The sequence below is a fragment of the Oncorhynchus kisutch genome, linkage group LG19 (assembly GCF_002021735.2).
Source record: "Oncorhynchus kisutch isolate 150728-3 linkage group LG19, Okis_V2, whole genome shotgun sequence".
NCBI lineage: Eukaryota > Metazoa > Chordata > Actinopteri > Salmoniformes > Salmonidae > Oncorhynchus > Oncorhynchus kisutch.
In genome coordinates, this window is record NC_034192.2 from 26,836,760 (window position 1) to 26,852,087 (window position 15,328).

Genomic DNA, 15,328 nt, shown 5'->3' on the forward strand with positions numbered 1-15,328 from the left:
TGGACATTCCTGCAGTCAGCATGCCAATTGCACGTTCCCTCAACTTGAGACATCTGTGGCATTGGGTTGTGTGGCAAAACTGAACATTTTACCGTGGTCTTTTATTGTCCCCCAGCACAAGGTGCACCTGTGTACTGATAATGCTGTTTATTCAGCTTCTTGATATGCCACACCTGACAGGTGGATGGATTATTTTGGCAAAGGAGATATGTTCACGAACAGGCATGTAATACAATTTGTGCACAACATTTTAGAGAAATAAGCTGTTTGTGCATATGGAAAGTTCCTGGGATCTTTTATTTCAGCTCATGAAACATGGGACCAACACTTTACATGTTGCATTTATATTATTATTCAGTGTAAATTAAGAGATGTACCATGGGCCTACATACTGAATTTTGTGTTATTTCCAAGGTTTTCAAACATTTCAAAGGAGGAAAATCTATTCTGACTGATAATTAATTAATAAATAATCTATCCTGACTGCAAATTAAGGCAAATGTGTTCAACATGAGAAAAGACACCTAAATCAAATCAAATTTATTTGTCACATACACATGGTTAGCAGATGTTAATGCAAGTGTAGCGAAATGCTTGTGCTTCTAGTTCCGACAATGCAGTAATAACCAATGAGTAATCTAACTAACAATTCCAAAACTACTACCTTATACACACAAGTGTAAAGGCATAAAGAATATGTACATAAAGATATATGAATGAGTGATGGTACAGAGCGGCATAGGCAAGATGCAGTAGATGGTATCGAGTACAGTATATACATATGAGTATGTAAACAAAGTGGCATAGTAAAGTGGCTAGTGATACATGTATTACATAAAGATGCAGTAGATGATATAGAGTACAGTATATACGTAGACATATGAGATAAATAATGTAGGGTATGTAAACATTATATTAAGTAGCATTGTTTAAAGTGGCTAGTGATATATTTTACATCAATTCCCATTATTAAAGTGGCTGGAGTTGAGTCAGTGTGTTGGCAGAAGCCACTCAATGTTAGTGGTGGCTGTTTAACAGTCTGATGGCCTTGAGATAGAGACTGAAAAACAGCTTCTCGGTCCCAGCTTTGATGCACCGCCTTCTGGATGATAGCGGGGTGAACAGGCAGTGGCTCGGGTGGTTGTTGTCCTTGATGATCTTTATGGCCTTCCTGTGACATCGGGTGGTGTTGTTGTCCTGGAGGGCAGGTAGTTTGCCCCCGGTGATGCGTTGTGCAGACCTCACTACCCCCTGGAGAGCCTTACGGTTGTGGGCGGAGCAGTTGCCATACCAGGCGGTGATACAGCCCGACAGGATGCTCTCGATTGTGCATCTGTAGAAGTTTGAGTGCTTTCGGTGACATGCCGAATTTCTTCAGCCTCCTGAGGTTGAAGAGGCGCTGCTGCGCCTTCTTCACGATGCTGTCTGTGTGGGTGGACCAATTCAGTTTGTCTGTGATGTGTACGCCGAGGAACTTAAAACTTACTACCCTCTCCACTACTGTTCCATCAATGTGGATAGGGGGGTGTTCCCTCTGCTGTTTCCTGAAGTCCACAATCATCTCCTTAGTTTTGTTGACGTTGAGTGTGAGGTTATTTTCCTGACACCACACTCCGAGGGCCCTCACCTCCTCCCTGTAGGCCATCTCGTCGTTGTTGGTAATCAAGCCTACCACTGTTGTGTCGTCCGCAAACTTGATGATTTGAGTTGGAGGCGTGCTTGGCCACGCAGTCGTGGGTGAACAGGGAGTACAGGAGAGGGCTCAGAACGCACCCTTGTGGGGCCCCAGTGTTGAGGATCAATGGGGTGGAGATGTTGTTACCTACCCTCACCACCTGGGGGCGGCCCGTCAGGAAGTCCAGGACCCAGTTGCACAGGGCGGGATCGAGACCCAGGGTCTCGAGCTTGATGACGAGTTTGGAGGGTACTATGGTGTTAAATGCTGAGCTGTAGTCGATGAACCGCATTCTCACATAGGTATTCCTCTTGTCCAGATGGGTTAGGGCAGTGTGGTTGAGATTGCATCGTCTGTGGACCTATTTGGGCGGTAAGCAAATTGGAGTGGATCTAGGGTGTCAGGTAGGGTGGAGGTCATATGGTCCTTGACTAGTCTCTCAAAGCACTTCATGATGACGGAAGTGAGTGCTACGGGGCGGTCGTCGTTTAGCTCAGTTACCTTAGCTTTCTTGGGAACAGGAACAATGGTGGCCCTCTTGAAGCATGTGGGAACAGCAGACTGGGATAGGGATTGATTGAATATGTCCGTAAACACACCAGCCAGCTGGTCTGCGCATGCTCTGAGGGCGCGGCTGGGGATGCCGTCTGGGCCTGCAGCCTTGCGAGGGTTAACAAGTTTAAATGTTTTACTCACCTCAGCTGCAGTGAAGGAGAGTCTGCATGTTTTGGTTGCGGGCCGTGTCGGTACATACCAAGTTTCTGTTTTCTACAGCCCTACCTATAGGCCAATCGGTGCCGTTATTTTTTGGCCATGTCTAGTTTGTTCCGAATTAGATAAAAGATGCCAAACTATGCTTGAGTGGGGGGGGATAATTCACAGAATAAGAATAGGTTTCACAGCTTCACAATAAATTTCATATATTTATTATTTATTTCATATATTTATTTTTTTACTATGATGATTATTACATTCATTGAACAGTGATCGCTGAACCACTCATTCCTGAATAGAAACCGATGAAATGAAAATGAGTGAACATAGTAGTTGACCCTTGTCACGTGACGATGGGAAGGGAGGCTCTTATGTTTACACATCAATGCGTGCAAGAGCAGTTGCGAACTGTATAATCTAGCATCATTTAAATGTTTCGCGTTCTTTTCTTTATAAATCTAAAATCGCAACTTTGCAAATCGAAAAATTAAAGCGTGCAAAAGGGTAACGACGTTACCGAGAGATTCGAGACCGTAGTTTTGCACTCATAGTGTCGTAGCTAACGTTACCCAGCTAGCATTACATTAGCTTAGGTGTCATGGACGAGCTAGCTGTTGAAGTCAGGGGGACGAGTGGGGCTTTTTACAAGGTGGGTTGGTAACGTTAGCTATATGCTAGTTCTAGTATTTGAATGCGTTTCTGTTGTACAGCGGTGTCTAGTAAATATGTTGCGTTGAGTCCGTCAGTGAGCTATCTTGCTACAGCTAGCTAGCTAAGGGGTAACGCGTCAGGCCCAGACAAGACAGCACAGGCTTATTCTGCCAGACGTGCAGCCAATGCTAGCTAACAACACATCTGAAGTTGGTTCAATAAGGCCATAAATAATTTGAGTTTCGTGCTGTTGGTGGTATTTGTTATTTCGTCGAGTAACGTTAGTTTCAGCTGTTAGCTAGTTAATATTGTAACGTTAATAAGACTTGCTATCTTGCAACAGTCAATGAGATTAAAATCTATTTGGCTTTGACCTCTTGTTGGCTCAATGACTGTCTGCTTCATGTCTTGTTTTTTTTCTCAACCCTTTTCTCATTTTAGGGATATTTGAAGGATGTTCATGAAAGTGCTGTCACCGTGTCCTTTGAAAACAAGTGAGTGCTTGGTTTCCGGCAACATAAGCCAATTAGCTAACGTTAGCTAGCTAGCGTTCAAATCTAATGTGGCCTATCCAGCTAGCTAGCTACTGTAACTAGTTGGTAGTTGCAGTAGTTAGATAAATAGCAACGCAGTATGCTACTTTGAATCAGACCCAGGCATTGAGTAATAGTTAACCACCATGGACTACATGTCTACTATAATTAATTGTACTTGCAAATAACAATTGGTAACTTCTCTTTTAATTGAACTATAGTGTGTGTGTGCACCGCACACTTGTTCAGTCGTTGATTAATTTCCCCTTGTGAAGTGTCCTGGTTTCATTTGTTTATTTCTATTCTTTCAGTTGGCAGCCAGAACGTCAAATTCCCTTCCATGATGTTCGATTTCCTCCACCCACAGGTTTTCAGAAAGAGATAAACGAGAGTGATGAAGTTGAGGTATGTGCTGTAAGTAATGGATAAGGACTTCCCTCCCACTGGTCAATGTCAATTAAACCCAATACTTTGCTGATTGCTAGTAGGCTAGGATATACAATGGCAGCTCGATAGTTATGTGTTTCTTGAAAGCAGAAGGGAACTGCTGTTTTGTGTTCTTTCTGTTTGGTTATTCACAGGGGTTTGGTGAATGTGTATCGCAAACAATTGAAATGGATATCAGTGAGAATAACTCCACAAGATGTACTTAATTAATCAAATATTATCCACTGTTCTATCCACAGGTTTATTCTAGGGCTAATGATAAAGAGCCATGTGGGTGGTGGCTGGCGAAGGTCCGGATGGTGAAGGGAGAGGTAAGTCCAATGCAGCGGTTCAAGCGAGAGTTTGCAATAATTTATTATTATTATGTAGCTATTGTAATCTTATCATGATGATCCCCATGTAAGTCTCTTCTTCTCAGTTTTATGTCATAGAGTATGCAGCTTGTGATGCCACGCTCAATGAAATAGTCACATTAGATAGGTTACGGCCTGTCAACCCAAACAAGACAGCTACAAAAAACTCCTTCCTGAAAATTCACCTAGATGTCCCAGAAGACTTGCTGCAAATGTAAGTAGGCCTATTCTTCAAGGCTTTTTCAAGTAAAGTACTAGAGTTATGTTGTCATTGCTGCCGTATGTGTGACTATTGGTTTTGAGGCTTATGTTGGACTATTACTATTGGGCCAAAACTGTTTTCTGTTCATAGGTGTTCGAAAGACTCTCATAAAGATTTTAAGAAGGCAGTGGGAGCATTCAATGTCACTTATGACTCAGACAAAAGACAGCTTGTTATTCTGGTATGTTCAAAGATTTTTCTGGCTTCTAAAAGTTTCACACCTCAGTCCCTGTTAGGTATTGTTTCATACAGTTCCCGCATAATTTCTCTGATTTTAGTCTGTGAACGAGATTACAACCAAAAGGGCGCAGATGCTGAGCGACATGCATTTCCGGAGCCTGCGCACCAAGCTGTCCCTAATGCAGAGGAACGAGGAGGCTAGCCGCCAACTGGAGGTACTTAAAGTTTAAGCACACTCGCAAGTCAAACACATTAGCTAGATTTCCATCCAATTGGTGACAGATTTTCATGCAAATATTCATAAATCTGCCTAACAATATGCACACAATATTTCATTGCATTTTCAACTCTACTGATGGTTTTCTCACACAAATGTTGTGTTTATATAGCGAGTGTGCCCACTTAGGTTTTGGCGCGTATAGCCTACATGAGATTATTATTATTATTATTATTATTATTATTATGGAGAAATATTATTTGTATTTGTCAAACGGCAGCCAATAAGACCATCAATATTTATTGGAAAGGAGTTTCAAGCTCATCACCTTGTACTTTCACCACCCTCTGAAGTTTGTCATCATTGATTTCATCTGTAGCCTAATAAACTTCATGCTTTCCAGACTGGTCATAGTGGGAGGACCACACAAGTCCCCAAGTTTACTTCGATATGATGGTTATTATATAAATATTTACTCATAAAATTATTTCCACTGACATTTCTCGCGTAATTTGTTTTACTAACACAAAGATCCTAGGCCTGTCATAACTTTTTTTTAATCCAACATGTACTTTACTCGCATAAAAAGATTGAAATGAACTCTGTTTATTGTTGCATATTAAGACAAAGCCATGTTAGCGTTGTTAACCTCAATAGGCTCTGTCTCTGCATGAGGTGAACTATGGTTAAGCTATGCGTGGGGTTATGGTTTGTGTGCAGAGCTCTCGGCAGCTGGCATCTCGGTTCCATGAGCAGTTTGTGGTCCGAGATGACCTGATGGGGCTGGCCATCGGGACCCATGGTGCCAACATCCAGCAGGCCAGGAAAGTACCTGGGGTCACCACCATAGACCTGGACGAAGAGACCTGCACCTTCCACATCTATGGCGAGGTAGGGAGCTCACCACACAACTAGCATAAATATGGAAGCTCACAAACCTCTATTCACAAGCTATATTTACTTGGTCATACTAGGGATAGACATGCATGTATTTTATCTCCTCTGGGTATGATTCAATTGCAGGATCAAGAGGCAGTGCGCAAGGCTAGGAGCTTCTTGGAATTTTCTGAAGATGTCATCAAAGTACCAAGGAATTTAGTGGGTAAAGTAGAAGATGATAAAATTGTGTTCTGTTTGAAAAGTCATCAACTCAGTCTCCATTTTATCATCATTCATAATCTAATACCACATCTCCTTTGCCAGGGAAAGTCATTGGAAAAAATGGGAAGTTGATCCAGGAAGTAGTGGATAAATCTGGTGTTGTTCGAGTTCGGATCGAGGCTGAGAACGACAAGAAGCCACCTCCAGTGGATGAGGTAAGTGTCTAGAATCAAATGAACTCTGTATTCACTTTAATTGGTTTCTACTGATGACTTTGGAGCCACTCTGTCCTCATTAGATCCTGTCTATTTATTTCTCTTACAGGGAATGGTGCCATTTGTCTTTGTGGGTACAAAGGAAAGCATTTCCAATGCTAAAGTACTGTTAGACTATCATCTCAACTATCTGAAGGTTAGAAGCTTTCCCCTATTGCTTTGCTAAAATTTGCAACACGATTATGTTCCTTTTTATGGATGTTAAGATAAATGCCACTTAGCGGAAGCTTTCATCCAAAGACTGATATCAGGAGTTTGTTTACCTTTTCTATTGACTGTTGACTTCATCAGAATGATAGGTTCTGCCTAACATTCACTTTTAGATATATAGGTTACTTTTAAAGAAGTAAGTTATTGAATACAGTCATGATACAGACACACTGTGTCTCCATATAGGAAGTGGACCAGCTGCGCATGGAGCGGCTGCAGATAGATGAGCAGCTGAGGCAGATTGGGGGAGGAGGCCCCAGGGCCCCGGGGACTGGACGGCCTGACAACAAGATCTTCATTGTAGACAACGGTGGCCTAGGCATGATGGGCATGGGCTCCCAGAGAGGAGGGAAGCCGTTCAGCAGGGGAGGAGGAGGCCGTGGACGACGCGGTGGTCCCTCTTTTACCTCCGGTATGTAACTGGAAAGAGTGGAGCAGGTATCAGCATGTACAAATGGAACAGTAGGCTATGTCCAGAAGGCACTGATTGTCTATGTTTTACTGTATGTTCATACGCAACAAGTTCAGCCTATATGGAACCTTATTTCCTTATTTTTTTCACAATACTATGGCTGTATTGGGACTGAGTGGAACTTGGTAAATTGGTGATTATTTACAGGATGACTAATTATCGCTCTCACCAGGCACCAACTCTGAGGCTTCCAATGCGTCTGAGACTGAGTCGGACCACAAGGACGAGCTGAGTGACTGGTCTCTGGCCCCCACTGACGAGCTGACAGGGGGCTTCCCCAAACGACCCGATACACGCAAGCGAGGGGGAGGAGGGCCTCGCGGACGGGGAGGGAGAGGAAGAGGAGGCTTCAAAGGTCTACTATCCATATTTGAACTAGCCTATCTATTGTTACTATAATACCCCTACTGTGCAAGGGCCCCCGTTTCACTGTCTGTATATAAATGCATTCGTTGCCTTAGGGTTTTATGTACTGCTGTATGAGTCAGAGTAATGATACAATCATTCTGCCATAATAACATTTGAGGTCCTGTATATTACCATGTCTGTCTCTGTAGCTGAAGACATCCAGTGGACTGAGTCACGTTCACGGAATACCAGAGACCCTAAGCTAAGGCCTCAGGAAGATTCTTTGCAGGTGAGGAATTCCAGAAGCACCAGCTGTTCTTTGTTCCTGGCAGCAGCCTCAGTTGCTGTGTCATAACACTACCAGTAGATGTCACCATGTACTGTTTCAAGACCTCTGGGAAATTTAGAAAATAATACAATTTGCGCTTTGTAGGAACTTGATTTTGTCATTTGGTCATAAAATGAGCCATTTTGGTCACACAACAGGAGCCGTTTTGCAACTTAGTCAATGACCTCTGACAGAGGCTTAACAGGTAGCAGATAATGGATCCTATCAGATATTTATGTAGTTAATGCTGTATACTAACTATTGTACAATTTATGCTCCCTGCATATACAAACCACGAAGACTGCCCGAATGCAAGATAGTTATTTTGATGACTCACACGGTGAGTCTACTGTAGCCTACTGTACATGGTAAGCTGGTACACGGCTGAGGATTTTTCTACGATATTCATAACATTTTGACACAATTACAATCTTTATAGAAAAAAAATCGAATTACATACATTTATTTCAGTGAACAGTATCAAGGCTGCAGCAGAGGAAACAAAGTGAATTATCTCCTCTAACTCTCCCCAGTTTTATCTTTTGGCTCTCACTGTCTAGCTGGCTAGCTTTAGGATATTTACTAGCCCATACCAGAGAGAAACTTTGCTATGTTATTGACATATGGCAGTACACAAACAAAATCTAGCTCACTTATTTTGTGGGGGGGGGGGGGGGGGGGGATAGCTGGCTATAGCAAGCCAATGTTAGGTGATGACTCTTCAACAAGAAGCCACTGTGACAACATTTATCCTACGATTTAAAAAAAATCATCTTTCCCATTGAAAAAAATCCACAATTCACAGTTCCAAAGAAAGCCTGTCTCTGGGACTTCATCAAAATGACCCCAGATCTGCAATCAGATCCATTACCAAAGCGTCGCATTTCAATTTAGCCCGCAGGCATGCTAAAACTCCCCTGGCGCCACAGACACTTTCCAATGGGGCGGCAGGGTAGCCTTGTGGTTAGAGCGTTGGAATAGTAACCGGAAGGTTGAGAGTTCAAACCCCCTAGCTGACAAGGTACAAATCTGTCGTTCTGCCCCTGAACAGGCAGTTAACCCACTGTTCCTAGGCCGTCATTGAAAATAAGAATTTGTTCTTAACTGACTTGCCTGGTTAAATAAAGGTAAAAAAAACAATGAAATGCAGACGGCCAGCAGCTCCCAAAACACAATTCATGTGGCAAGCTCCATAAATACACAAAACTTTCCCATTGAGCACAATCCACCCCTCTAAATAAACCTGCCTCCTTTCTCCAAAATGTCACCAGCTCCACGATCGAATACATCGTAGATAGCCCACCATCTACACACAGACCCTACATCTGTCCCAGCCTCGGCTCTATACAGAAACATTGACTTCATCGTGACTCTTCCCATAAGCTTGTACTTTCTATGGCATCACCTGTAGCTTTCTACAGCTGGGAGACATTTGGTTACTTTGCCGTTAATCGGTGTTATTTAGGTGGAAGACGTGAGCTTAATGCGGTAGCTCTTTCACTTACACAGTGAAGCCCTGATAATGCTCTGTCTCTACTGGTGCTGCTGGCTGTTCGGGATATTTTATAAGCCACGTTGTTGGTAGGGACAGTATCCACTTTGGAAAAGCAACGTTTTGCTGAACCCTCCTTCCGTTGTTGATGGCCATGGAAGTTCTCAAGTCCTGAAATGTGCCCTGCAGATTGACGAAGAGATGCCCAATTCAACCCCGTCATTCTCACAAATGTTTCTCACTTTTTACAAAGTGTTTCATTTGCGTGGCCATAGAGGCATAGCAAGTGTTTCCACACCCTACTACACAAAGCTTGGCCATCTTGATGAATTAAAATGCAATTGTTAGTTCGCTCCATACTACTAACCCACAAGTTTATTTTTATTTTTTTACCCACGAGTAGATGAAGGGTGAGCATGGATTTTTATTTCCTCACTGTGGAGCTGACATTGTGTGATTGTTTCCAAAGTTAGTGCTGATTTGGAGAACCTCAAACCCAACTTTTAGGGCAATATTACAGTATTATGTTTTTCAAAGTTTGTGATTTGTGAATGTCTTCTTGGGGTGCTCTAATAGTCATATTTGCATTTCTGACATTGAGAAATAGTTCCTTTATGCCCTTTTTAATTTAAATTGGGGAGACGTGAACAAAAGTTTGAGCTCTGACCATTGGGCTTTTCACCACATGACTGACACGCAATTGATAGAAGTGCTGATTTAATGGTTATCTGTGGCGTGTGCAAACGTAAAGTGATAGCACATTAGCCGACTATTCTCCAGGAGAATCTAATATAAATGCATCTGGCTGGCGGACAGCCTGCTCCAAACTCTAATTCACCTGTAAGTGACGCTACTCCGTTGTCCTGCATCTCCCCAATCTACCAGCTCATACAGTTTTCTCTGGTCCCACAGATCCGAGTGGACAGTAACAATGAGAGGAGTGTGCATGCTGCAGCCAGAGGTCCCCCTGGCCCCGCAGGCGACGGAATTGTCCCCGGAGCAAACCGACAGAGACCCATCAAAGAGCGACCTATCAAGAAGGAGAAGCAGGAGGGCCCTAGTGGTGAATCCACTGCTGTGCCCCCGGTGGTGGTGAACGGGGTGTCGTAGATGGGGCTGACGGAAGGCACCCTCATCTTTCTCACACACACACACACACGTCTCTTTCACACACACACACCACGCCATCAATCCAGAAGCTTCTTCATTAGAGACACGTTAGGCCAAAGAGGACAGGTCAGGGCTGAAATTAAGCACACTTTGGACAAAGCAACTCCGACAGCAGCAGTGGCAGGTGGATGGGGTGTTGGGTGGGATACTGTGTACAGGGAAGGAGCCATCTACGCTTTTAGGTGTTAACGGGAGAAGGAAAACTGAGACTGCAGTCTTTTTCTAATTGACATTGTTGACAACTACCTATCAGATGATTAAAAGCTGTGGGGAGAAAATGTTTAAAACAAAAAGAGGGGCCACCATGATGAATCTGAATTTCTAAAAGGATATGGTTTTCTATAACTTGTTCGTGTACAGTACTAGCCTTTTCTCCGGCTAGAGGGTTGGATTGTTTGGTCCTTCCTGCCTTCTCTTTCCATCATGATGTGTTTATGGAGCCGTATGTCACAGTGGAATATAGAACTCATTACCATGTGAGGTCACGGCTGCATCCATTAGCAAAAAAAAAAAAAAAGAATAACCCTCCTCTCTGATCTGTGCCTTTATCTCGTGTGGATAGTATCACAAATAGAAGTCAATCAGGGAAGAAGACGACATTGGAAAACAGTAATGGATTTTACTCATGTAGTGAACACACAGCTCACCTTCCCAAAAAAATTGAAAAGTTTGTCTTTTTAACCTTGAGATGCATGTAGGCTACATCCTTTATCATTGGTTTCGACATTGGCGACAGTCAGCAATCCTGAGTTTTCCAAAGCGTTGCTTGGTTTCTGTTTCCTAGTGCTGAATATTGCTTGAATAGGGATGATGATTTTTGTAGCCAATGATAAAGCATTTCTCTTTTTTAAATGGTGGAATGACCATGAATTCAATATCTATCTTACCATAGGATCACAGTGGAGAAAAATGCTGTGAGTTTATTTGTGTGAATTTTTATTCAAGTCTCAACAGATTCATGTCATTTCACACTGGCTACATTTAATGGAGACTATTAGATTCAGATAGGACTCCATATCGTCAACACTGTACAGTACCTTATGACAGAAGCACTTATATATGGACCTTTTAACATGAACTATGTCGAACTGGGGAGTGATATTGAGCACATGGTCCTTTTGCCATACATTGACCAACAATCACTTTCCCTGTTGGTTTTTCATTTAAAAGTGTCAATGGGAAGACTGGTACACACACACACATCTCTCTCCAACCCTAATATATTGTTCATAAGATATTGACAATTGGTCATTAGATTGTAAATTATATAAAGGGGGTGCATACTGTATATTATCTCATTTGTTTAAAATACTTTTTTGCTATTTTGGATTGAACTTCAAATGTGCACTTATCATTCTTTTTGGTTTATTTGCAACTACTAAATAATATGAACCATAATAAACGATGATGTGATAAGATTTCTTCAGCAGGTGAATCACATGAATGCTGTCAACAATATTACCACGTTTAGATAACCCTATAGCTAACTCTGAGTCTCATGTACCTTTGCCGTATGGAGGATGAAGTTTAGTCCCATGTTATAACCATATGTCTTATATTGGATCAGTGCTTGTGCATTAAAACTTTAGTTTACAGTTGAAGAAGAAAAAAAAATACTGTGAGGGTATTCCTAGTGTCTTGTTTTAATAATTTTTGTTTTCTTGTTTACACTCTAAATTGCAACATTGGATGATGTACAGCCAATGGGCATCAGTGAACAGCTGTCTGAGCATCTCTTGTGTTGCTGTTTTTTGCCAATGTCCAATGAGGAAAATTGTTTTTCAGCAGGCTAACAGCCACTGCTCCTCCCCAGCGTTAACAGTCAATAATTGAACTGGCCCCAGTCTGACTCAGTCTTTGGGATTTTATATAAATTAGATAAGTATGATGATGAAATTACATAGACATTAATTGAATATTTTGTACTAATAGCGGAGGGGTGGGATAAGCAAAAAAAAGCTTTTTAAAACAGAAAATGACGGCAGATTTAGCCCAGTTTAATGGTGCAGACTTGGAAGAGATGTTTGATCAGATCGTTATGAACGGCCTGAGCAATGTGGGCCATGGTCTCTTCAGAATGGCACCATCCATCTGGGACTTTATCTAACCCTGCCTGGGGCATAAATGGTTTACTCAGTATTTGAATGACATTCATCTATCTGACGCAGACCGTAAACTGACAAGATGTTGCAGATCAGCTCACAGTCTACTCTGTTGTCAAGTCACAGTGTTGCCAAACAGACTGTTTTCTAGTTATTTATTTTGGGAACGTATACGATTCAAGAAAAATACAATTGTAAAACATTTCGTCTTGCACACATTGTAGGGTGTTGTGTTTTGAAAGCAGAACTGAAACCAGAAATACTGTAGATAGTGAACCAACTGGGTAGACTGACCTTGTATGTTACACCACTTTGGGCAATATTTTCTTTGTACATATTAGTGGAACAGATTGGGCTTTATGTTGACATTGTCTGGTTATAGTGCAATATATTTTGTATGCAAGCAGTTTCAATAAATAAAGGTTGATCTTCCTCTGCTACTTTAGAGTATTTTATTTATTTTGAGCTCTACATATAAAACGTTGGTGGCTATGGATTGGGCAACAATTATCAGGAAAGTTTTTGTAGCCATATTTCATCCAAGAACAGTAGCTGCAAATATGTAATGATACTTTGAACTTTGACCCCCTGACTATGAAAAGCTGTCTAATTTTAGAATATTAAAGTGTTGCACCCTCTGTAGCCATCATTATTATCTGACCCTGCTGTTCGTCTATGAACGTTTGAACGTATTGTAAAACAATCTGGCCTTAATGGTCACGTACTCTTAAATCTCTACCTGGTATAGCCAGAAGAGGACTGGTCACCCCTCGAAGCCTGGTTGCTCTCTTGATTTCTTCCTGGGTTCCTGCCTTCTCAGGAGTTTTTCCTAGCAACTCTGCTTCTGCCTCTGCATTGCTTGCTCTTTGGGTTTTTAGGCTAGGTATCTGTAAAGAACCTTGTGACCACTGCTGATGTAAAAAGGGCTTTATAAAATACTTGTGATTGATTGATTGATTGTTTCTTTCCCAAAGGAAACCTGACAAAGAACCATGGAGAATGAGATGAAGGACTGTGGCCTGTTGTGAAAAACCCTCCCCAAAAAGGCAAAAAAGTAGTAGTGGTGCTTTCTCCTGGAAGGCTTATGTTCCACATAGGAATGAAGAGGATTAAGTATGTAATTAAGGATTTTGTACGATACAGTACACCTAAATATAGGGACTTGTGCACGACACATTTCAGTACCACTGGTACGTATAGTAGCTAGGTAATTTATTTGAAGAGCGCCAATGGGAGTCTCTTTTTTGACCACGTGGTGGAGCCCTGGCACAGACTTAGTCCAATCCAATTAGCCTTGTGACAAAAATTGGTTGTTGCACATTGAGCAGTCATGACATGAACTCAAGAATCGCAACTTCTGCAAAAGATATATGTCGATTATACTGAGCACAAATCAAAGAGGGCCCACACTCTTTCTGTCTCTCTCTCTCTCTCTCTCTCTCTCTCTCTCTCTCTCTCTCTCTCTCTCTCTCTCTCTCTCTCTCTCATATATATATATATCCCTCTCTTTCTCTCTCAGCTTTGGCAAAGCAATTTAGCCTGTCATTTCTGTATCCCAGAGACTGACCTAGTTTTGGCCAGCCGAACAACAGCCGCCATGGAGAGAAAGAGAGACCTGATGGCCTCTTCTTTCACCCACTGCTCTCTTTGCCTCTCTCCCTGCTCTTTTTCCTGTTGTCACTGAGAGCTTTGTCAATTGAACCCAGCACTCCAGAGCCCCTCATCCCTTTGCCAGTCCCCTCCCTTCCCTTCCCCTCCCCTGGCCAACTGCCTGTACTCTCATTAATACATGCATGGGAAATCAATGGCAACACTTAAAAATGGGCCTGGAGAAGTATTTAATTAGCATGTAATGACAGACATACATTCATTAGGTGATTTTATTAGTCAAAATAGTGTTTCGGCAGAATTCAACGTGCTGCGGTTTTGAATGGTATTTCAGAAATCTCAAATAAAGTGTGGTGATGTAGTGATGCATTTTATAGATTATGTTTTATTTGGTTTATATCTCTCTGTTAAAGATGTTTATTTTAAGTCGTCTCAGCACAATACAATTGAGGAGCCCTTTTCCTTTCTGCTGTTGTGGCACTCTACCCTGCTTTGTCTTTGTTTTTTTCAACCAGGCCCAACTTTCTTGGCACTGAGCTGCCAAGCTTCCTGCTAGATTCTCTCTCTCTCTCTCTCTCTCTCTCTCTCTCTCTCTCTCTCTCTCTCTCTCTCTCTCTCTCTCTCTCTCTGTGTGCGTGCGTGCGTGTGTGTGTGCATGTGTACGTTCGTGTGTATAGAAGCATAATAGAATAAACTGAAGCACCATTATCCTTTCCATACTTACCAAGGCATCACACAGTGGTCTAAATGTGAACAGCACAACAAACATCCTCCTTGCCTAAACTATTAAAATACCCAGATTGGTTATCATTACCAACGATTAGATTTCCTACTATCAAGTTGCTGATTAAAGTCTTAATCAAGGTACGTGCATGTAACATTTAAATTGGCCTGTTAATCTGTATTAATCATTAAGATAAAATTAAAATAATTATCAAATTCAGGGTGCATTTGGCCGTTTTCCAAGCAACATAATAACATATAGCTACAGTTTACGGTCTCATTTCTGCTCAGCTGGAAATAAATTACTAAACAAAGAAAGAGTGGAGGGTCCATTACATCCACTACATTGTATTAGTTTGTGGTTGTCCACTTATATTACTTACCTTTGTGCTCCCATTTGGACAGAGATAATAGAGTATGCAGTCATAGTCATTATTTCCAATGTGCACTAATGCTGATGGATGAGC

At 41.9% G+C, this 15,328-nt stretch overlaps 1 protein-coding gene across 2 annotated transcripts; it reads left to right on the plus strand.

Annotated features, from left to right (window-relative positions):
- Positions 1 to 2,729: 2,729 nt before the first annotated feature.
- Positions 2,730 to 12,962, plus strand: LOC109864495 (synaptic functional regulator FMR1). Of its 2 annotated transcripts, none has more exons than XM_020452336.2 (15): positions 2,730 to 3,038; positions 3,482 to 3,534; positions 3,885 to 3,978; positions 4,260 to 4,331; positions 4,439 to 4,587; positions 4,726 to 4,816; positions 4,914 to 5,030; positions 5,753 to 5,923; positions 6,056 to 6,134; positions 6,236 to 6,348; positions 6,458 to 6,544; positions 6,805 to 7,030; positions 7,263 to 7,445; positions 7,648 to 7,727; positions 10,171 to 12,962. In XM_020452336.2, the coding sequence occupies exons 1-15, from the start codon at positions 2,988 to 2,990 to the stop codon at positions 10,366 to 10,368; spliced, it is 1,764 nt and encodes a 587-aa protein (XP_020307925.1). In that variant the 5' UTR covers positions 2,730 to 2,987; the 3' UTR covers positions 10,369 to 12,962. The 2 variants fall into 2 exon arrangements, with proteins under 2 accessions (XP_020307925.1, XP_020307924.1); XM_020452335.2 differs by having other exon boundaries at positions 2,739 to 3,038; positions 3,885 to 3,987.
- The last annotated feature ends 2,366 nt before the right edge of the window (positions 12,963 to 15,328 follow it).

Coding starts and splice junctions, on each gene's coding strand:
- LOC109864495 (XM_020452335.2), top strand. CDS start 2,988: ATGGACGAGCTAGCTGTTGAAGTCAGGGGGACGAGTGGGGCTTTTTAC. Junction 4,588..4,725: donor CCAGAAGACTTGCTGCAAAT/GTAAGTAGGCCT, acceptor TTCTGTTCATAG/GTGTTCGAAAGACTCTCATA. Junction 7,446..7,647: donor AGGAAGAGGAGGCTTCAAAG/GTCTACTATCCA, acceptor CTGTCTCTGTAG/CTGAAGACATCCAGTGGACT.